At 37.4% G+C, this 23,119-nt stretch overlaps 1 protein-coding gene across 2 annotated transcripts in view; it reads right to left on the reverse strand.

Annotated features, from left to right (window-relative positions):
* Nucleotides 1-333: 333 nt before the first annotated feature.
* edil3a (EGF like and discoidin domains 3a) overlaps nt 334-23,119 on the reverse strand; it is a 145,139-nt gene continuing 122,353 nt past the window's right edge. For both annotated transcript variants that reach the window (XM_088008936.1, XM_088008935.1), the window contains 2 exons: nt 12,629-12,784; nt 334-4,034 (listed from right to left, as the gene is read on the reverse strand). In XM_088008936.1, coding sequence (XP_087865062.1) covers nt 3,885-4,034; nt 12,629-12,784 — 306 coding nt within the window. In that variant the 3' untranslated portion in view covers nt 334-3,884. The remainder of the gene's footprint in view (nt 4,035-12,628; nt 12,785-23,119) is intronic.

Here is a 23,119-nt window from a genome sequence, read left to right on the forward strand (position 1 = left end):
TGTTAAGTGGTCTCTGTAAATTGCTATTAGGTGTGTGGTTGTTTGTCCTATGTGTCTCTGTGTTGCCCTGAGATGGACTGGTGATTTGTCCATCATTTGTCTGCCTTTCTCCCAATGACTGAGTGAGCTATAGACAATGCATGGATGGGTGTATATTCTCCTATACAATTATGCAGTACTTTGTGTTGGTCTATCAGAGAATAGTAAAATACATGGAAGTTTGTGTTTTCCAACATGACAAAATTTGAAGAAAAAAGTATGAATACATTTTCAATTAACTTTACTAAAGGGATGACAAGATATGCTGTCAAGTTAAAAGAAGAGTCAACACTATTTTCACACATATGTTTTTATTTGTCAAACTGAAAGAGTTTGTTTGAAGCAACAATTTTTTTTTTTTTTACTGTACAGTCTCTCCCCCCTATGCAGGCTTAAACCTAATCAGTGTTCAAACTGCTTACTTTTCTAGATGTAGACATAGGAGGTAAGAAACAATTTGTGAACAGATGACACAGAAATACAAAGACAGCATGGCTTCTCACTTTGCTTCCATTTTGTTCATGTTAAATGAAGTTTTACAATGTGCAAGACAAACTGACAAGAGGTGTAAAGTAAAAAGGAGTTACACTGCAGATATATATGAAGAAAGATTGTGTGGTGTGGACATCTTTGTTATACTGTACTGTTTTCATTTGTACATCATGCAAACGTCCTGAAAACTTTGTAGCAGTCCTGCTCCATCATACATGCTGAAAGTAAAAGCCAGTAACAAAGATTGATCAGTCCAGATTTTGGCCACGACAGTTATTTGGCAATAAAGCATTTATGGGTCACAATTTAAATAGCCAAAAAAAAAATTGTGAGACACAATTAATGCATTTATTCTCTGCTCACAAACCTACAGAGTGGCAGTCAATGATTCACACTAAGAACAGTTTTCACACAATGACGATCTACAGCAAAAGGCGTTCAGTGTAACTTACACAAGTGAATTGTTCAAAGTCATTCCTTTTCATATCTGCGACATTACAGAGTAGAAGGGTATCACACAAGTGTCTTATATACTGCGTATGCTTGGATCAGCTCCACTTTTCCAACTTATTACAAACATTACTGGTAGATTTTTTTTACTTAAAAACATTTCCCGGTACAAAACCACACTATGTAAATTTTATTGAAATTTTGCACATGTGCTCTTGACTATTTTAGGACAGGCTTAAGTAGGAAAATGTTTGAAGTCAATTTTAACTTGCAGGTTTTCAGATGAAATAATGTAAACAACTGTGGTCATTAGAGGAAAAACATGCAGTCAAATTATTTGGCTGTTTAGAGAACTTTTGACAGCCGACGAACCGTAAATGAAATCATATGTGGCACATATCTGAATGTAGCACTCAATAAATTTGGCAGACCAAATTTTAACCACAGAATAGCCTACCCAAACAGAAAAAGCGACTTTATGCAGGAAAAATCTGTATAAATTTAAAAGAAACAATGACACTGTTTCTTAACTTGCCGGATATTTTGTCACATAATATAAAATGGTGTCTATGCCTGTCAAAAAGTAGAGAAATGAAGACCATTTTCTGAAACATCAAGCTCTGTCCAATCTCAGAAGTACATTATATGTTTTCCATATAACGAGTCTCCATTTTGTACAGTGTATGCGTATTGGGACAAAGGGTGTAAAATTTAAGTTCTGATGGTGCAGAGTAATTTAATTCTGCTGCGATGTACCATCACAATTTTCTTATTGATTTTCTACCTATTTTTGAATGAAAGTTCATTACTTTATACAAAATCTGAGTACCTCTAATTGCCCAGCCAGCATGCCTAGGTGGGCCCCATGTGGGGGAAAGGAGGGGTCCCATATGGGTTTGTCCGCGGGTTCCACGATGGCCCCACATGGGTTTGCCCATGTAGGGCCACAGCCCACATGGGCCCTACATGGGCCCTAAATGGACAAACCCATGTGAGCCACCACCATATAGGCCCCATGTGGGCTGTGGCCCTACATGGGCAAACCCATATGGGACCCATATGGCCTGCCCTCCTTTTCCCCACATGGGGCCCACCTAGGCATGCTGGCAGGGTTGGTCAAATAATTGTTAGCTTAATTAATAAAAACGGGTCCGACCCAATGCTGAGAGAGCCTCTATGTTACTCAGTCTGCAAAGGTGAGTGAATCTTTGTTGGTGCAGACTGAATTTCTACACAACGTAGTATGAAAATAAGTAGTAACTGCAGCAATTTAGGATTTAGGACCTTTGTGTGGTATGTATGCTGCCTGGTCTTTTGTGAAAACCATGACAGCCTTTCTTAGTTGGGGATCTCGTCGCCTATTCCACAGTATGTATATGTGGAAAAGTGATGCTGTAATAATGTTGTTTAACCCAAAGCAGTGCATCTCTGGTGAAATGCAAATCAGATACAAAATAGTGCAACAAAGTTATAAGGTTTTGACGCAACTGGTGTGATAGCACATCTGTAATGCCTATGCAATTATTTTATGTAGTTTTGTGTCCTGCAAGTATTACTTTACATAAAAGTACAGTTTTTAACACAAAACATTAATACTTAGGTACCCTGCAATAAACACTAGAGTTCTCTATTGTTGGTATAGCCCATCATCAATGTTCGAGCAAATTACACACTTTTATTAACACAGTCTGCATTTGTTTTCTTTTGAAAATTGGCAAATTAATATTTTGTTTATTATAAGACATAAAAAAACTTTTACTATTTGATGTATGTACATTATGCTGATGACATCAGTAATTTCTTTCTTTCCCTCATCTGCTATTTTCTGTGTACAATAAATTAATAGTATGCTTAGCTGGCCAAACATTATTCAAGTGGTTATATATGTGGGAGTATTGTGAATGATATCTATCCTGAGCTTTTGAATCAATTCATCTTAGATCTCCAAGACAACATGAGGACGTTACAACATATTTCATAAATCTGACAATAGAGTAGAAAAAAGGAATGAGCACAGAAGATACCGTTTTAGAAAAAGACCAGCTACAATCAGAAATAGGGAGCAACAAATCAGATAAATAAATAAAGCCCCTAAGCTTCAGTGTCAGTGCTGCAGTAAAACTCTTTAACTGCAGTGTTTGCTTGTTGTCTCACAAAGCACAAATTTTTATAAGTGTAAAGTAATGTGTCAGAACTATTTAAAAATGCACATAAAAATAGGTCCCTAATTCAAAGCCATTTGCTCTCAGGACTGGAGGTTTTTCATGATTTGTTGTAATATACATTTATAATTCACGTACCATGCAGTTTCTTAATCTTTTACATATAATACAAGTGTGTTAATAATATTGTGATGAATGTTTTCCTTTGAGGGTATTCATGGCTTGAAGGGGGGTTCAATTATGAAATTAAAAACATGTTTTGTTATGTTTTCTTCCTTGGACAGTTTAGTCATGATAAAGAGTCGGTTAATAATGTCCCATGAAGCACGACAGACAGTTTTAACGTCTTTGTTAAAAAGTGACACTGTACAATAGCTTCCACAGTAAAACCACAGTGAGACCCCATTCTGACCCCTAACCCTGACCCAAATATCTTACAGAAAGAAGTTCATTCCAAACAGGATGGCAATTCTTGAGATTAATAAAAAGACAAAGATCACGCTTTTAAGTAGGAAACTGAAACAGTGAACCAGGAGGCAGGTTTGAAATCATTGTACAAAAGAACCAACAAGACCCCCACCACCACTTAGATGCTTATTCCTTGAAAAAAAATAAAATAAAATTTGGAAATTAATTTCTTTTTACAGGTTGAACAGTTTATTTTTGAGCAACTGCTTGATAGATTCCAGTATTCCAAAGAAGAGGGGGATGATGGACAGAAAGATGGAGAAGGGAGAGACATCACTCTTGTTCTGTGCATCCCAGTATTTCTACACGCAAAGTGATCCTGCCGTACCACGACCAGGGAAGGATCCGCACAAACCGAGCGTAGACTGGGGGATCTATCACGTTCTTTCTGTGTGTGTCGTTGTCGAAGTTCCCCTGGAATACCTGAAAGAGAGGCAACATGGGGTTAGATTTTTTTCAACATTACTGCAATACACACAAGTAATGTACTGTTCAGTGTGTGCACTTAATGTATACATATATGTATATATATATATTTTTTTTAATTACCACATATCACTATGTTGAATCTGTATGCATTAGTACACAGTTGTAATTACAACAGAATTACAACTAATTCAGTTGTAATTGCTTTTCAATAATATTTAAATTTACTGAGATGCACCTATACGTTTTAATGACATTTTAATGTGCCAACCATATTCGTATTATCTCTGTGCAACACATTTTATTCCTCATCCATGTCATGCAAACCTTCTTTATATAATCCCTTTCTAAATTTATGAATATTCCCTTTAATACATCTTTTAAAAAATAATTTAAGGTTTGACCATCGTAATACATATTCACCACACAGGGACACAAGCTCTCTGGTGTATTATTAAAAGGTTCAATGTGTGCTTAATGACAGCAGCATTAGAAATAAATGCATCTGCAGGGGGTGCTTCATTCAAGGATCTGATAATGTCAATTTAACACTTATTATTACGCCTGTGTAATTGGGATGTAATGGGATTCAGTCTGGTGTGGAATAGAAAAGCAGTGGGATAAATCCAAACAGGTGCTGAAAACTGGGATTTACATATTTTGACTTCATTTTAGACTAATTCCCTTTCAAATATTCATAAGAGCATGAGGAATTTGGCAGAACAGTGATTCAAATTTTGTGTGTTTAGAGTGAATAATCATAAAGTGTGGAGCATATTTTGCACTTCAACAGTTCAAATAAAAAAAAGACAAGAGAGAAAAAAAAATCTAATTAAAGCTGTCAAAAGATTTGTGGATGAGTTCTAGTGGATTATAGCCTGGGAGAAAATATCTAAATTCCCTCAGGCTCACCATAAACACTTGTAAAAATTAAAAGATGGGATACAGTCTTTTGGGAATTGAGTGAAACTTAAAAAAGTATACATTTCTGCAAAGATTTGTCAACACAGCTGGTTCAGCAGTTGCCAGAAGGTTGCATTTTGTATTACTTAAAATACTTATCTGAAACTATTAGCTTTCTGCTGATCTAAAATGCTAATGAAAGTTCAATGGAGAGTTCAATTTTAACATCTTTTCTTCAGCTCACAATTAAATCCAAAATCTATCTTTAAATTACTATTTACTCTTTTTTAAAAGCTGTGAATATATTTGTTATTTCGCTCACAGATCAGATTCACTGGTGGCTGTGAACACAGGGGCCAGTGGCTGCATAGGACTGGAAATGACTCCTGTTACGGCCCCTGTACTAAAGAGATTATACTAAATCAGTTTCTTATGATGATATTTACTGGCACAGAAACTGTAATTATTTGCTCCCCTGGAACAATTAAATGTTTTACCGTCACAGTTTTCCTTAGCCGTGTTGAGGCAGGTTCACAGTTTTTATCTGCTAGATCAGAGCTCTGCAACTTTCAGCTCTGGAGCTGCAAGTGTAACTTAATACATGACACATTTAAACATTGCAATGTATTTTTGTTTCTTTTATTTTTTTTGCTATGCCCCCCTGAAAAGACACTGGTGCCACCCTGAGACTGCCCCCCGAATAAATTTGGCTTGTCTAAAAGCAAACTAAGAGGCTGCAGAACAAGCTCCCAATTTTTGTCTTTGATGCAAAAACCCATTAGGTTTCTGGGTTTTAGTGGGCCTAAAACCCAAAGATTTTAGGGCCACTATATTCTTGAAATATCTTCATAAATAGACTGTAATATGAAAGATAGTTTCGCTGTGAAACACTTTTATTGACTCTTTAGTTGTGGATTCTTTGGAAGTAGGTGACATGATGTAACTGTCAAGATTTTAAAGGCTTTTACTTTCAAATGAGTGTAAGTTTCTGTTGTTTTGGTCTGAGAAACATTGTAAACAACACACAGCTTCATAAATGTTATTGCTTTTAAGTTTTCAACAACTTTAGGTCACACTTTTCTCATACTTTTCATCATAATCTTTCTGCCGTGTCAAATTCAGCTCGTCAGATTATTTATATCTAAGCAAGAACACATCATCACAATCTGCTCTCTTGTTTCTTCATCCCTTATGCAGGTGCTCTTATGCTTTGCTGTTTGTTTAGATGCTAAGCATGCAGATAATTATGCATTGTGACATTCTGTGCAAATATAGCTACATACATTTTAATTTCCCTTGTATTTTACCAAGGTTTTTTTCAAATGTAACTAAAAAGGTATACTCCTTATAAATGACATAACTTCCACTGAGTTTCAATGTTGTTACCCTTAAGAGAATAAAATCATCAACTTCTGGCTCATCATATTCTCTTGTGCTCCCGGATTCAATGATTCCATGTGTGGGAATAAAAGCCACACAGAGATGACAGTCAATGCTCCACGTTATACATTTTCAGAGTTTATTCTAACATTTAAAAGTATAAAATCACATTGACAACACAGACTTCAAACACACTAAAACAGACATTCATTTACCTGAGACAAATAGAAAAGAAGAAGAAAAAAGAAAGAAAAGGAAAGACATCTTTGGAGAGTTGCAAGAGCAAATCTGATTTGTTACTCCTGTGTACAAACTTTTATAGCAAAGGCGTATTCTTGTCTTCAATTTATTGAAATAAGGTGCATCTTTGTTCATCCAACCAGGAGCTGTCTCGAACCCCTTAAAAGTTAGAAACTCCCTGCAATTTGTTTTCAAGATCAAACATTAGTTGTCACCTTTATCTAAACAAAGTGGAAGCGAAGCTTCTCCTCCACTGGCCTGGACTCCTGCTGTTTTATGACTTTTCACAGATCAGTGTGAAAGCTGGAACTTCTCCTGATTGTTTCCCACACAGACAAAGGGCAGTTCAAAAGGTCTTAGCAAACAGTCTGCTGTAACTACAGGTAACATAAAGGCCAATAGGGCAGAATAAGTTATTAATCTGAAAACTATAATTAGGCTATTTCAATCAAGACATGTTGCTAAGTTTTAAAACTAGCATATTTTAAATTTATTTTCTTAACACCCTTCATAAACTATTTGCATTAAGTCTATTTCCCCCCCCAAAAAAATGGGATTAGATTTAGGTATAAATAGAGCAAACTGTCCACAAATACAAGGTAAACTTTAAGACTGCTCTTTTCTGAACAACTACATAAATTTGCTGCATTTATTTCCACCCAAAACAACCAAGTAAGAGCTGAGTCATTACTGGCTTAGGAAAGGTCTCCAATGCCTAGAAGCCCATATGATAGCACCCTGACCTAATTAGTGTCGATTGAACTGGACCTGGTCCATTTTGAAAAGAAGCGGGGCTTAAAAGAGCTCTCAATATCCCATAGAGCGTGACATTTACTATGACAGTCTTTGATTAATCATCAGATCTAATGAAACGTCATACTCTCACTATAAGAAATGGCACATATTTAAGAGGACCTGCCCTGTATAACATAGTTAAGGCTTGATGTAGCATACTTATTAAGTCTGTTTAATACTATGAAAACATATGCACAATATTTGCACTGATAATTCATATTATGATAAGCAAAGGTATGTTTTTTTCAAAGTCTTTGATGGTGTAAGGTGTAAAATGAGTCACATGGAGCATCGCCATGACTAAGGTGACATCTCTGGGATATCAAAGCACAGAATGAAGGGCCTGACAGCAATAAAACCTGCAGATCCTTGAAATATGACAAGGTCCTTTCCTAGACTGTCTGGAGACGTGCACAGTTTCAGAAGCAATGTCTTTAAAATAGATTCTCTCCAGACAGATATGTGAAAAATGACGACACAAAGATAATCAGAACAGAAGTGAGGGACATAAAGACAGTTATAAACAATAGCAAATTAGAAAGTATTTTGTTGTTTTGTCAACAAATTTAGGGAAAATATTTAATAGAATAAGTCTGGTTCTCTTCAAACCAGACCCGATATTTAGATTACTGGAATAAAGTGAATCTTCTAACATCTACCAGTGTATTCTGATGTTTTTAGAGGACAGCACTACAGGGAGGCAGTTTATCAATACATGGACATGGTTTGCCACATTAATCATAATCATTGCAATCAGGAGTCAGGTCTAATCATGCTGTAATCAGTGTATGAATAAGCATTTTGGTATTTCAAAAGTGACAAGCAAAGATTACAATAATGACCATGTCTGTAGGAAGGCAGCACAAGGAAATTAGGCGACACAAGGAAACTGATCATGTAAAAAAAAATAAAAATAAAAAAATCAAATCTATAACTGTGTATAATAAACATAGATACTCATTGAGTTTGGAAACGCAAGACACTTAGCACACTTAAAGAACAAAATAAAATACTTTATGTGGCATGGAGCCAGAAAGTTTGAATAAAAAATATGTCTCATCCTTTTTCATTGTTTGGAGCTGAAATTGATATTGAAATATACATATGAATAATTCAACCCATGCACAACTACTTTTGTGGAAAAGGAATGTTTTAGTACATCCACAATACTTTGAGTTTTTTTCATGAATAAATCCAAAATGGCAAATTATATTACAGACATTTAGGTATTTCTTATTACAGTTTGAGAACGTATAATTAATGACATATAATCAAATTACGATAACAGTTTACAGTATGGGGAATACCTAACCAAACTACTCCTACTAGTTAAAAGGTTATTTCTGTACCTGTCTGTATCTAATGCTTTATGTGAAAAAATAAAGAAAAAAAATAGCTTGATTAGCACTGAAGATGAAAATTTGGCTAAAGAATTCAGATTGGTGCGGCGTTTAAACTTTTGCATAAAAGATGCCACCTTCAATAACTCAAGTTCAGGTTAGCTTAAGACAGAGGCTCCCAAACTGTGGGGCGCGCCCCCTAGGGGGGGAACCGTGTCATTGCAGGGGGGGCACGGGAAGCCGTCTGGATGAAAAAAACAAAACAAAACATGAACACTGTATGCTCTGGGTTTTTACCTTAGAATGGCCAACTCTCTGTTATTCCTATGTCAATTTGATACAGTAGAGGCTTCCACACTTCCCATATTTGTGTCCTCTGTCACTTTTATCAGCAGTTAAAACTGTTTAATCCGTTGTTAACATGTTGTAACCTGTTTTTCCGAGCCGCCTTTAAACGCAACATGAGCGCTACGACGCTCGCGCTGGGTTTACACCTGTGAAGGAGACCTCCTGCTGCTGTGCGGAGCTACGTAGGTTTGTGTTAGAATCACGGCAGCAAACCAGCAAAACGCAAAGAACTTTTCACAGTTTTTCCCTCCAAACTAACCGACTGAGTTGAGTAAAGCTGCTGGATGCAGGTAATGTTAGCTAAAAGATGAATAGCTAACATCAATACAGAAACTTAAGCTTAACAAGTACCTTGTAGGCTACCGATGTTGGTGTCTATTTTCAGCTACGTACATTCATTTTGCCCCCAAAACAGTCGATGCCCCCACGCCCCCGTCACACGCCTCATTTCAACCAGACAGCCATTTGTAATCCATAGGGGGGGCGCAGAAAATGTTTGGATATTGCAGAGTACCCAAGATTTGACTGAACTCCCAGACTATAACACAGTTTTTCTTGAAGCATAAGATGCTATGCTTAGCAGTATGAGCACGTCTACATAAATTGTAACTGAATCATCACAAAAGTGGCACTGACATTAGACCATGATAACCATATTTTTGTGAATTAAAAAGGGGGTTCCATGCATTGTGTGTCCCCAAACTAAACCAGGAATAACACAGCTCCCAGTTATTGATTTTCCTGGCTGTCGGAGTCAAAATCACAGATTCAAGGACAGGCCTTCTGCACTTCTGGGACAACAACTGTAGTACCCACTCTCCATTATTTAAACCCGCTGGTGAGGTTAAGGGATCAGATTCCTCCAATCTTTTCCCCCCTCTGCTCTGTTTCTCTCTGACATGACCACATTGAAACAGACAAACTCAACTTTATCAACAGTGGTCTGCCATCTTAAGAGTCTTACAGTGTTTCTCTCTGCAAACACTCCTTCGAGTGCCTGGTAAGTGTTCTAATTTGACATATACTTAGGCCCGGGGTCATCAAAACCCAAAAGCGACCATTGGAGAGAAATTTTTCAATGATTATATTCATAATTAGCCTCTAACCTGAAGGAAACTGAGGGTTCTAATGGATAATTAACCTCATGCCACTTGTAAAACACTATTAAACACAAATCAATTACTTTTGTGCCTGGTTGGCTCCCCGTTATCAGGCTGTGTAAATACTGACAGTCATGAAAAAGCAATACTGCAGGTTTAGTCAACACAGCGATGAAGGCTTGGGAAGTTTGTGTGCTGAAGAAAAAGAGGAATTTTGTAATGTTTAAATTGTGGGCAGTGCTGTAACTTGTCTCGGCTACCGGTGTGGCTTTATTGGATTTGTGTGCAAAGAGAAGGCAAACAAGCTACTCTATAGATTTTGTAGAGGGATGTTGTGTGTGTGCTGCTGAGGCTTGCTTTGACAGCATCTGTATTCCAACAGAGCCTCCTCTCTCAATCTAGATCTAACTGCCTGCAGCCTCTGCCACACAGGAGCCGGAGGGGGAAGCTGAGAAGAATACTTACAAGCCTCCACCACTGTGTTCGAGCCAGACACTCAGCCGCACACACAGGCACGCGTGCCTTCCCAGTATATCCCTGCCAAGTCAAGCATTGTGAAGCGCCAGGAGGAGCCTCGAGAGGCCAACAGCAAAATGTGTCCTCCAGCATTAATGGCTGCTTTAGCTGACTGACAGAAGAAAACATCTTCAGGAATCATAGAGTTAAACAGCCACTTGGCTCTCAGATGTCTTGCTAAACATGCCTCCCCGCTCAAACTATGATACACTAAGTATCGTAGGTTCTGCTCGAAGAGGCGTAATAATGAAAGAGCAGATCATTAATCTTCACAAAGAGGGATTTGCAAAATAAATTAAAATGTGCCTTGATCAAAATGGAAAAGAAATTATTGCCTTTCTGAGACGTCACCGGTACTTTAGCCTCGTCTGCCAAGTGTTTTCGCAGAAAGGATTCTGTACTCGGAATTGTGAAAGTCATGCTGAGTATGCACTGGCAGCCATAGATTCTCACGAGCGTCATCAAATCATCAAGCAACCTATTTGAACTTGAGAGGCCAAGAAATGCTTCCCGGCAGCACTGTGCACACAAATAGGATAAGTGCATAAAGCGACTGGGATAATTTGCCCCGTTAAGTCTGCTCTGTTTATTAAGTTGACCCAAATAACAACTAGGAAACCTTGAAAAAGGAATTTTTACATCCACAGATCAGTAAAGGCTACCTTACATTAAAAAGTACATTGGTATGACAAAACCAGACTTTGTGGTAAAAAACAAACAAACCATAAATGAATAAATAAAAAAACATCCATCCTTTATAATGGGTAAAAGGATTGTTGTACCTTAATTCTACAAAAAAAAAAAAAAATCAAAAATATTTGAAAGATTTGATGGTTCAACACCACAAAGCTTTATGCAATCACATTTTACTGCATTCTCTGTGTAAAAGTGTCATCAAAAGACATTCTTGATGTATCAAATTGTCCTATTAATCTATTTATGTGTTTAATTCTGCTTATTTGAGATTTGCTTATGGGGGTAACATTTAGACATTGTATGGCATTTCATTCCAATACCATATCATATCCAATTTGAAGTATTACATTTCCCAACTGAGGAGAAATAGGAAAATTTAAATAGTTTAATAAAAAACAAAAAAAAAAAAATTAAGTAGGGTTAATACCTAAAAAGTGATATGAAGATTGTAATTTAAAATATTGTGTAGCACTACTCAAATTTTTTTTCTTTGTTGTTTCCAAACTTTACTACGTAAAGATTACTATGGGATTTTAATGTTTCACAGTGTGTAGGTTCATTCATGTAGGTTCTCTGCATTTCATATATGTGCATGTGCATTTTTGTGCTTTGATTCCTGCAGGCAACACATCAGAATCGCATCAAGATTAAGAAGGTTTATCTTTTAATAACACAGATAGCAAGAAAAGCTAGAACATCTCCTGCCAACAGCACATATAAAAGACAATTCTGTGGCTGCACCTCTCATGATATCAGGCTGCAGCAGTTCCATGTTGTCTCTGTGGTTATGGACGATTGCGAGAGACATGTGAACTCTGCTGAAGGGTCGTAAACAGGTCTGTCAGCATAGTACCGCCTGAGCCAGGCTGACAGCGGGGTCTTATCTAATCCCAAACCCATCAGAGGCAAGAGCACAGACCAGGCAGGTTGTGTTCAAGCCCAAGATAAGAAGATGCAAACGAGTGGTGAGGAGCAGAAGACAGCTTCCATAATGGACATCCTCACAGCTAATGGCTGTCTTTTTTTTATGTTTGTTGTTTTTTCTGCCTACGGTTTCTGTTCATTCTCTGCTTTTAGGCTTCTGACATCTACTGAAGATGCCCTTGTCTGTGCCTGGGTTATAAATATTTCAAACCTACTGTTCTCAGAGTACCTAGATCCATATTATGCCATTAGTCTTTTCTATGTTTTTTTTATTATTTCACGCTGACAGTGAAGATCTGCTCATGAAGAAACACTGTGGCTATTATGCAGATGCAAAACAACAACTTACCTTGTCTTTTCCTTGTTTCTGATCTTGATATACACTCCATCGCTCTCCGTCGTTACTGTAAGCGAGTTTGTACGAGCCGACAAACTGGACATGGCCAAAGTCTTTTGCTCCTTGTGTGATGATCCCTGTAACCTTGGTTGGCACAAGCAGGTCCACCTAAGAGAAGCAAACACCACAGCGTGAGTGAAACGGAGAAAAAAGGGAGAAAAAAAATAAAAAACAGAATGATGGATTTCATTGCTGGAGAAATTCATCAAGCTAAGAAGTGAACTGACGTGCCCAGTTCTCACAATACAGTCAGCATCTTTTATTTCCCTTAAATGTCATCGGCAGATTTACTGAGAAAAGACACTGGGTGCAATTCAAGTCAGTTTCAATTATTCACAGAATACTGAACAACAAGGCGAAGTCCACAGCCTGGCCTCAGCAAAACAGAAACTGCACGCGGCAGCAACTTCTCAGACGCACACTCAACCATTTGGGTTAATTCTTAATGGGATCTCATTTGTTGCCTTGAACACTTACAGTGCTTTGCAGACTAAAATTTCATTATTTATGTTTGTTTTTTGTTTTTTACCTTGAGTTCATCACTACTTGACTGGGGCTAAAATATATATTAAACCGTAAAGTGCAAACAATGGTAATATCTGCCATTGTTAGTAGCAAGGGCAAAGTATTCTGCATTTATATTCACACTGTTTTGCTTGACTTTCACTGTGGTTGTCATGACACAAGTGAAACAAAACTGAAGTAAAATTGGCAACACCACATGAATGTGTAAGAAAGACCTTAAGTTCACATTTGGCAAGTGACTCTCCATCAAATCTGATTTAGCTTGAGCTGTTTAGCACAAAAGACAATAGATACATAAATAAATGTCAATATAAATAAATAAATAAATATGTTGCTGTGCCACATATTTATTTATGTGGCACAGCAAAAAATAAGCATCGGCTTCTGAAAGAATACCTGGACAACAGGGTTCTACACAATAAATTAGAAAATGCAACTAAAAGGAAAGACCCATCTGAAATGTACAAAACGGTTAAATCACATATTGAGTACACTGTTTATAATGCTTAATGAGAAACTGTAACTTTTCCTGGGCTACACTCTGCCGTGGAAATGTCTTTCACATTAAAATGTGTTCTTAATTTGCTGTGTTTTCTTTTAAGCATAAATACCCAGCATGTTGCCTCGGTCTAAAGGCTGAGTTGGGTTTTTGAAAGTTTGCATTCAACGTGCGAGTCGCATACAACGTGGCGTTTCAGGTGGTCCTCGCTTCTTTAAACTTGCCTGAAGTTTCGCCCTCCCCCTCTCATACGGTGTGGTGCTACTGACTGAGTGCTTGCTGTGCTGCTGTATCCGTCGCCCCTCCCCTCCCGCTCAGCAGTTCTCTCACCCCTCATGCTGCCACACATCCTTGTGCAGCTTTCATAAAAAAAAAGGGGAAAAAAGACTCTCAGTTGGGAGATAACCCCCGTCGTTCACTTGAAAGAGCCAGCTCTTAAAGCCGATATGTTCATGACCGACCCATCGCGAGTGTGAAAAAAGTACAGGCTCACTGTTCAGAAATTACGGTATATTTCTTACTAGTTTGCCTTGACAAAAACTGTTAGGAAAAATGCTCATTTATCCGAAAACATTTCTAGGCAGTAAATGCTGGGTGGTGGGGTTTTTTGCAAAGTTATGTAAACGAAAAGATTTTCTGAACGACCCAGGCAGCTGTAGTTCTTCTGACACTTTGAGGCCTGTTTTCTCACTATTGTTTCCAGAGAGAAAACATTAGTATGGCCATATCTTCTTTTATTTTATTTATTTAATTTATTTCCCTGACATGTTCAGAAAGCCTAAAATCCATACTTTCAAATTCAGTAAATAACTCAAAATATCCCCGCGGAGACTTGTTCCTGGCCCAAAATGTGTCATGCTAGCAAGGCAACACTGCAGCTCTAATTGCCATAAAATATTTTTCTACATCTTATTGATCCAGGATTGCAAAAATACCTATTGAACATTTATTCAATTTTTATTTCTAAAACAATTGCGAGAACAATGTAGCACATCTTTTGTGTTGATCTGTCACTTGAAATATTTGAGTAGCTGCAACAGAAATTGCAAAAAGATTTCAGGAGGTATAGGTATTTTGCAAGTTACTGCATTCCTTCACCTTTCTGCAGCACGTCACACAAAATGTTTGTTTTAAAGTACATTATGTCATAACTATGGGGAAACGTAAACCGTTTCAATGTGTAAAATCTAATATGGCTTCCCATGCAGTAATGATGTCGTTTTCATCCCGTCTCTGGTGACAGGCTGTGTTTTTTCATTAACGTCAGAGGACAGATCTTAAATATTTAATAGCACCGCTTGGTGATGTTGATAGTTTATGCCACTGTATAACTGTCTAACCTATCAGACAAATCAGAGCAGCACCAATTTGCCACCAACAAAAGATGAAAAATATGTCTTCACAAAGACAGTGGGGAAATTTAGATCCACAGAAAGAGGTGCAAGACAAACATAAGGTTTTATTTTTATTTATTTATTTTTTAGCAGAATATGCTACATAAAATACTGGGACAACAATACATCAAACTAAGTGGCCTGGTCATGCCGCAACAAATCCTGTGTCATGCTCAAAAACAACAACAAAAAAAGAAAGGCTTTTGTTGGGAAAAATACTACTGCAGGATGAACTCATGGATCCTTTTAGGTCTTGACATATTGCAGAGCACAACAGCACCCCGCACAAAATTGGTGGTACTCAAAATGGCAATGTGAATATAAGATCAAGAGTTTTCATCTTTCATAAAGTTTCAACAATGCATCAGGAGACCTTTCCCACTTATTTGAAGATTTAGGTTCACTCCTGGGGCACAGTGTATGCTCTCTTAAATGCTGACCTCCTGCTGAGTGTATAAGAAGGCATAAGGGGAAAAAAAAAAAAAAAAGTTTGATTCTTTGAAAGGCACCCGTGTGATTTAGCACCTAACTCTGCATTTCTGAGAGGCAAAGCTAAGAAAAGTAGGACAGCAGCTTGCGTGTGCACACCTAATAATGCTGCTGTTACAGCCATGCATTTATGCAGATGCTGCACTGCGTCTATACATGCTTCATTTGATGTGAATTCGCTATTCATGGAGTTTTCCCACCAAATAAATTCTGCATTCGCCTCCGTTTGCATATAAATGGAAAGCTCATTTCTGTTTCAGCTGTGGCAGCAGGGAGAGGAAAAATTTCCTGTGATGTATATGAATATATTAAAGCAACAGCTCTGTTGCGATGACAATAATGTCAACACAAACCCCTGGAATAAAGGGGCAAGGAGGAAATGGTAGCAGATGCTGTGAGGTTGATTCTAAGGGGCATGACACCTCGCATCAGGAGGCTTTGATTATGCTCCAGTTGCAGAGCAGAGAGGTAATCTTGTTCAACCCAAGCAGTCAAGTCTGCCACAAAAACAAAGGCACGCTTGAAGTGAAACCTGTAATTGCTGTCACAGGTAGCGGTCAAAAAATACGACCGCCCCTAGCGACGCCAGCTCTCAGCACTTTGATGGCCCAAACTGAATTACGGAGCGAGATAAGCTTGTTAAAGCAAGGTCTTTCCTCCGGTCCCCCCCTTCGTCTGTTCTTTCTTCCATCACACTCTCAATCCAAGTCGCTCCTCTGTGAGCTTTTAACCCAGACAAACTGGAATAGCAACAAGGCTCTGTAAGGATCTTTAAATGCTTGTGGCACAGACGGTCTGAGGAAATAAACAAGCTTTTAGTTCAGGATTTTCATTTCTGTGCTTAAGATCCTAAAATGGTCTTAATTTAGGTTCAGTTTGTAGTTGTGAGGTAAGCCAACCTTCAACTTTGACCTTTCATCTCCAAACACTTTTTGTTTCTCCTGCCCACTTTATGCGTTCTGCTAAATCTTATTATGTAGTGATAAATGGACCTTTATTCTAGCCAAAATAAAGTGTTCTCAAAATACTACGCTAATTTCCTAAAACATTGTTTTGCTGACATTCAAATTTTGGATGTCAGCAAAACAACGGAACGCTGGAATGCTGCGTCGTTCTTTTTGTATCAAAAGCAGCTGCAGCTTCATTGAACTCTTTCATTTTAATTTAGTCAAGTCAGCACCATTTCACAGCAAATGTCATAGTGAGGTACTCAACAAAAAAACACTGCAAATTGAATGAAAAACAAACAAACAAAAACTTTTATATTTTCTTTTAATAAAAAATAATCCAGTGTCAATCAACATAAAGTTCAGAGTTGGATTATAGAAATGTTGGGATCTGGGGTTGTTTGAGTTTGGTTTTGAATTTTTGTTATTTTTGGTATTCCTTCGGTTTCTTTATTTAGTTTGCCCTGTTTTCCACTTTTCTTCTTCCTTTGTGGTTCTAGTGATGGTTTTCTTGTTTCTAGTTATTTTCTGTTCCACTATATCATGTTTCTTTAGTCTAAGTTATTCTTTAGTGCTATAATTACTTTCTGTTCCCCTGATTTATTATTATTATTATTATTATTATAGAAGAAGGATCTAGATTGTTTAATCTTAGACTCCTTTTTAGTCTATGATGCTTATAGAAAAAAGCACCAGTTGTGAGTCTGGTAAAGTAATTATTGTCTTATTCATAATATCAATAACAAGTTAGTCTAGAGACTAAATAAAGCTTTCCATACTTAACAGAATAGAAATAAAATCAGAAGAAAAGTCTTCTTTTTAAAGGGCTATTTTAAATCTTGAGTTGTTGTTTAGATGACACTGTCTCATTGACTAGATTAAGTTGATTTATATACACAAAGAAAGTGATTGGATTGTCATTTGAAATTGCTGTAAGTTGCTGCGTAGCCTCTGTAAAGATATTTCTATCAAACACCTTTACGGCGATTGTCAGAGTTGATGTAAATGGTGTTTCTCTAACAGGGAACCAAAAAAAAAAAAAAATGAAAACACTATATGTGACCCTGAAAGATACAAATGAGTCCAGGTTTTCTTTAAGAATGAGCACTAAATATTTATGAAAGCAGTGCTGATTTTACTTTACGTGGTGTAGATCATTAAACCTTCACACTCTCAGGAGGAATGTCTCTGTGTAATACATATTTTCAGTACATTCTCATTGCTCTCAGGGAAAAATTCAGAAACGTGTGCGCAAAACTGGCAGTGAAATAAGGAGGAAAACGCTATGGTTCATCAACCCCATATCAGTGTAGTGATCATTACAGCTTGAAGCCACGGCAAGAGGACGATAATACTATCATTCAATGCAACTTTCACCATAGGAAGTTTTAATAACCTTTAGTGGGTCGATTTGCTTAATCATACATTGGAATCCTTTACATCTAACGCTTTTGCATGGCTTTGTCGTTATGTTCAATATGAATCTTCTATGCCACGACCACAACAGTCATTATCAGGAGTCATTATCATGGCAAAACTAGCAGAAGAGCTCATAAAGGCTTCTCAGATGAGCATGGCATCATTCTGACTGAATAAAGAAGTTCTGTCATGCATATATGCAGAGGGTAAAACATGCATGATCCATCATAAACACACAACAGTCAGCTGGCTGTAAAGAGTGAATACTTTCAGTCCATTAATTAAGTTCTCCCGCATGATGCGGTAAGCAGCTTTACAGTCTGTGAAGTTCAAACTGCTGCAGGTTTGCATGTTATTGGTTTAACCAGGAACTTCATTAACATAGAGCTTGATTTAAAACTAAAACTAAAGTCCAGCCAGAGTGTGTTTCATTCGTTTTTGCATGTCTCTCAGATATCTGGTTAAAGCTTATAGATACAGCCATTGCTAATGTTGCCAAGTGTCTCTGCTCAGTTGGCTTTCATTTGTTTATTAAGTTATAGGGCAGGTTTGAGTTATTTTCCAAATTCAGAGGTAAATTTAAGAGAATAAGAAACATTGGGTTAGTGGACATTTTATTTTTATTATGTACGTTATTGGACAAAGACATAAAATGAGGTACCTCGGTAAATGGAGGTGGTTTGTGGAGCCATTTAATACACTGATATTTAAATGGAGAAGTTCCCTGATTTCTGTCCTCTTAACTCCATTTGCTGATCATAGCTGAGATATACTGAGCAATACTGACCAGCAGCATTGCTCCAATTGCTGCGTTTGCATAAGTGATGTTACACACCATGGCAAAACCTGGAACAATTAGCCAGACCAGAAACAAATAAAAACGATAAAACCACCAATTTCTGAGAAAATTGTGATTTTTGTTTTTTGCAAACTATACTAGTTGAAGTCATGAAGAGACCACTCGGTTCTTTATGTAGCAGTTTCAGTAAAAATATCAATGAAAAGAATACTCACCAGCACTACTTGCATGATCTGAGACAATCAAGTCTGCACAAATATTTTTCAGTTTCTCATGGGGTGAGTTTCAGTTTTATTGTTTCTAGAACACAATTAAGATACACAGCATGCCACCAGTACACAGATGTGGACATGTGTGGTCCTGTGGTGCACATATGGCTGTAATTAGTGCGCAGTGACAGCAACCAGGTGGGTGAGTCGTGGGGCAAGCCATCCGGACTAACTGTAAGTAATTGGTCAACATCTAGTTAGTCAGGATGGCTTGCTGACTAACTAGATACTGTTTCTGTTTCTGATCTGACTAACTGCATCTAGTAGCTGCAGTGCCTGAATTGAAATAATTATTTATGCTGGTGTTCCTTTGGGCTGACGGAAAACATTATCAAGATGTTGTATTTATTATTATCTTCTTCTAATGCAGCGTTTGGTTATGGGTCAACAATTTAAGAAGAGAGGTACAAACTTCCCTTTCCCCATTCATTTCAATCAGAAGTGATTGAAGTCAATGTCTAGAGATGGTACTCAGATGGAAATGTTTCATTTATTGTTTGATTTAGTTACCCCTGTGATGTTTTCTGAGTAAATTTGAAAATTTATGTTTGCCTGGACCAATTGGTCAACTGTGTGTAATCTGTTCAAATTACGGAGTACACACACCAGATGGTGTGGCCATCATCATTTAAAAAAACCCTTCAAAGATGGAAAATATTTGGTTAATGTGATCACTCATGCATACTAATCTGCAGTCAAACTACTACAGTAGAGAGTATCAGGCTTTTTCTAATCCACTAAAGTATTTATTTATTTACTTCTGACACTGGCAACCAAAACATTCTTCATAAATGTAGTCTGGAGTACAAACCGTTATTAAATGAGTCTGACACGTAAATGAGCCAGATGAAGTTAAAAATACATTTCCTTTTATCTACAGTTTATTGCAGGTTGATAGAATAAGATATGAGACAATGAAGTACGACACAAGCTAAGGAGATTAAAACGATCAGATAACAAAAAAAAAGATGTATTAAAGGACCCCAAGCACATCAGACTTTAAATAGCCACATAAATGTTATATTCTTACTTTGAAAGCGGGAGATGATTTGTTTTACAGCATTAGAAAGCTAAGATGCAATCCTACTATTAGAGAATACTGTTGAGTACATATAAGTGATGCATTCTGATAGTTTGCTGTCATTTCACAATGCCTGGCAGTAATACTGTGGTGGAATATGTCCTAATTTTGATCCTTAATGCCATGTCAGTGAAAATACTAAATCTTCTCAATTAACTGATACCCATTAATGGACATGTGCTCAGGTTGAACAACTAAAATAGCTAAAAGAACCTACAATGATTTTTAAAAAAATCTATTCAAAGAACATAAAGTAGTTTGTCATGTTTCTATTCTACTAGAATAAGTGATAACTTCAGCTAAATGGAAGTAGTACATTCCTGAGCCAGGAAGTCTGATCAACAAAGACTTAATGGCCTTTCAAATCCTCCTTTCAAAGTGTAACCTAAACATGTCCTGCATACCTTCTGATTATGTTAATGCTATTGAGAAATCATGAAGAGTTAAGGTTGACTCTTACTTTCACATTGCAGATCCACCTCCAGAGATAGTCACAGGGTCATGGCAACCATGAGATATGAGGACAACTCTGGATCATTGAACGAGTCTGACACACTTAAAGACATAAAGCAAAGACAGCCACAACTGCGGCTCCAGCCTTCTTATGACAAGCAGAGCAATACCACCGAAAGTGTCCATGTGATGTATGAAATATAATGATCTGCGCAATTTGATGCAGTTAGCAGCACACTGACACAAAAAATCTGAGAAAAAGGCAAAATGTCGGCAGAGATGGTATGAGCAATCGACGTATAAATTTTAAATCATCTGCTAGGTGAAGCTTCGACTCAAACTGAATCAAAACCATCTGTAGAAACATGGAGCGCTCCACAGTGTCTACAGAAAACCGAAGGATTCCTTCTTGTCATAGCTATATAGAATTTAAAAAAAAGGCTGAAAATAAAAGCTAGCTAGCTAACAGATTGTACATGACCAAAAAAAAAAAAAAAAAAGCAGTAAATGTTTGGAGTAAATACACTTCTGTACCCTCAGGCAATCTCTAGCATCAGGTACTACAAAATGTTCAGATGAAAGAACCTGTTGGACGACAAACCCACATGTTCAGCTTGAGAGTGAAATCAAACAAATGAAACAAAATAAGAAGAAAAAATCAATTCTTCCACAGCAAAAAATAACCTGTCTTTGCTTCAAATTGCATGTCAATTAATAAGCAAAAATGTTGTTTAGATGCAGCAGCAATCAGAACTTTACATACATTCAACAAACCATATATCAAATAACTTTGGATATTTAATATTGCTTTTTAACTCTCCTTTATTTTGTTAATGTAGAATGATGTAGAATAATCAAACAAGCTAATGAATTTAATGAGCAACAACTGGAGGCACCAGTTTTAATGTGTTATGGATTTCATCTTTACAGGGTCAAGTTCGATATAGACACCACTAATATTTGACCATGGCTTCTTAAATAAATTGTCTGTCATCTCCAATAAAAACTAATTGGTTCCAATATTCAAGAACAATAGAGGAAACGCATCCAAAATCTGTAGGGGGTTTCAAATTTAGGAACACGGTACCAGGTCTAGAGCATGGTGGTGGTAGCATCATGTTGAGGATTTGTTTAGCCGCCAGTGGTTTAAAGAAATACAGGGGGGTTTATGAATTGATAAGGAAGACTAACATTGAACTTTTGGTGTTATTTTGTGTTTTTCAGGCACATAGTGTCATTTTATGACTCTGCCTCTTTAAGAAGCTCCTGCTGTTTCTAGCACTTCTTCAGCACGTTGTCACAGTAATGTGACGTTCCACCGTTAATCATTCTTAGGAGAGCTGGATTAAGAAATGAGTGATGAGCTCAGTGGACTCACAGCTACACCAAATGTTTGCTAATTGCTGCTCCTGCTAGTCTGGTGGAGCTAAGTGAGGGAGGTTTAGTTGAGGGGTGCTCTGTGAGGTGGAAGCCTGGCTGGAGACTACAGCTACAAGGAGGAACTTTGTGGAAGTAGGTGGTGCTTTGTGAGAGCAAGTGCTTAGGCACTCCCAAATGCCTCCCACAGGAGATCCAAGGATTTATCAAACATGCATGAAAGAATCAAAGCAATGTTTGATGTTTTTGATGAGGATATAATACCTTCTGTCATTCTTCCCAGAATTGCAGAACTGTGTTGATTGCTACAACACTGTATGGTTTCTATGCAACCGGCAAATAGACATTCATCCAAACATTGTAGAATGTGTATGCAAATATTTGAGCCTTAATGTATAGTGTGGACTTTGTTTGATTGAGTGAACACACACAATAAACTCAAACTTCAGCCCAATTCTAGCTTTTATAAATCACTGATGTTGCATGGAAACTTTAGACTTTAAATATTGGCTCTATGCAATCAATTTTGGATAAGAATTAAATCCATCTGTCACAGTAGCATAATCTACATGGATTGTAACACTGTGTTACAAAATCTAGAAAGTATAGTCAAATGCAACATGAATGTTCTTGTTAAAGCTAAATGCTACACTTGTTCCAATGTATGAGAGGAAGTCTCATGTTCCACTGCTAATTTATAACTCGTTCTCTGTGTCTCTCTTCCTTGGGGCCTATCCACCCACACAAAATCAGCGAACTCCATTTTTCATTCTCTTGCCGTTTGCTCATTTGTTTATCTGAGACTCTCTCTCACTTAGTAATTTGCCACACCATATAGTATTTGGAACCAATTTACAAATAAACAATCCTCCCATATTTGCATACAGTCCATGATCTGACTTTTGAAAAAATAATATTTGGTCCTTGCTTGAATTTCTCAGTAGACACAAACACGCAGAGACAGAAAGAGGCAGCGAGAGACGGAGACAATCTCCCCTCTAACGGTTCTTGTGATCAGTGTTTTTCCACACGGGGTGATGGGATGTCAGAAGGTATAAATGCCTGCTGAGCGCTCACACTGTGAAGGGAAGGTGTGCTGGCAGTCTGAAGTTGCCCCGGAGCATGGAGCATAGAAAAGGCAATGTCACAGTGGTAAAGCATCATAGAGCAGGTCAGCTCTGACAACATTCC

This window comes from Poecilia mexicana, unplaced genomic scaffold, assembly GCF_051168715.1.
Source record: "Poecilia mexicana isolate PSO_F unplaced genomic scaffold, ASM5116871v1 scaffold_9, whole genome shotgun sequence".
NCBI lineage: Eukaryota > Metazoa > Chordata > Actinopteri > Cyprinodontiformes > Poeciliidae > Poecilia > Poecilia mexicana.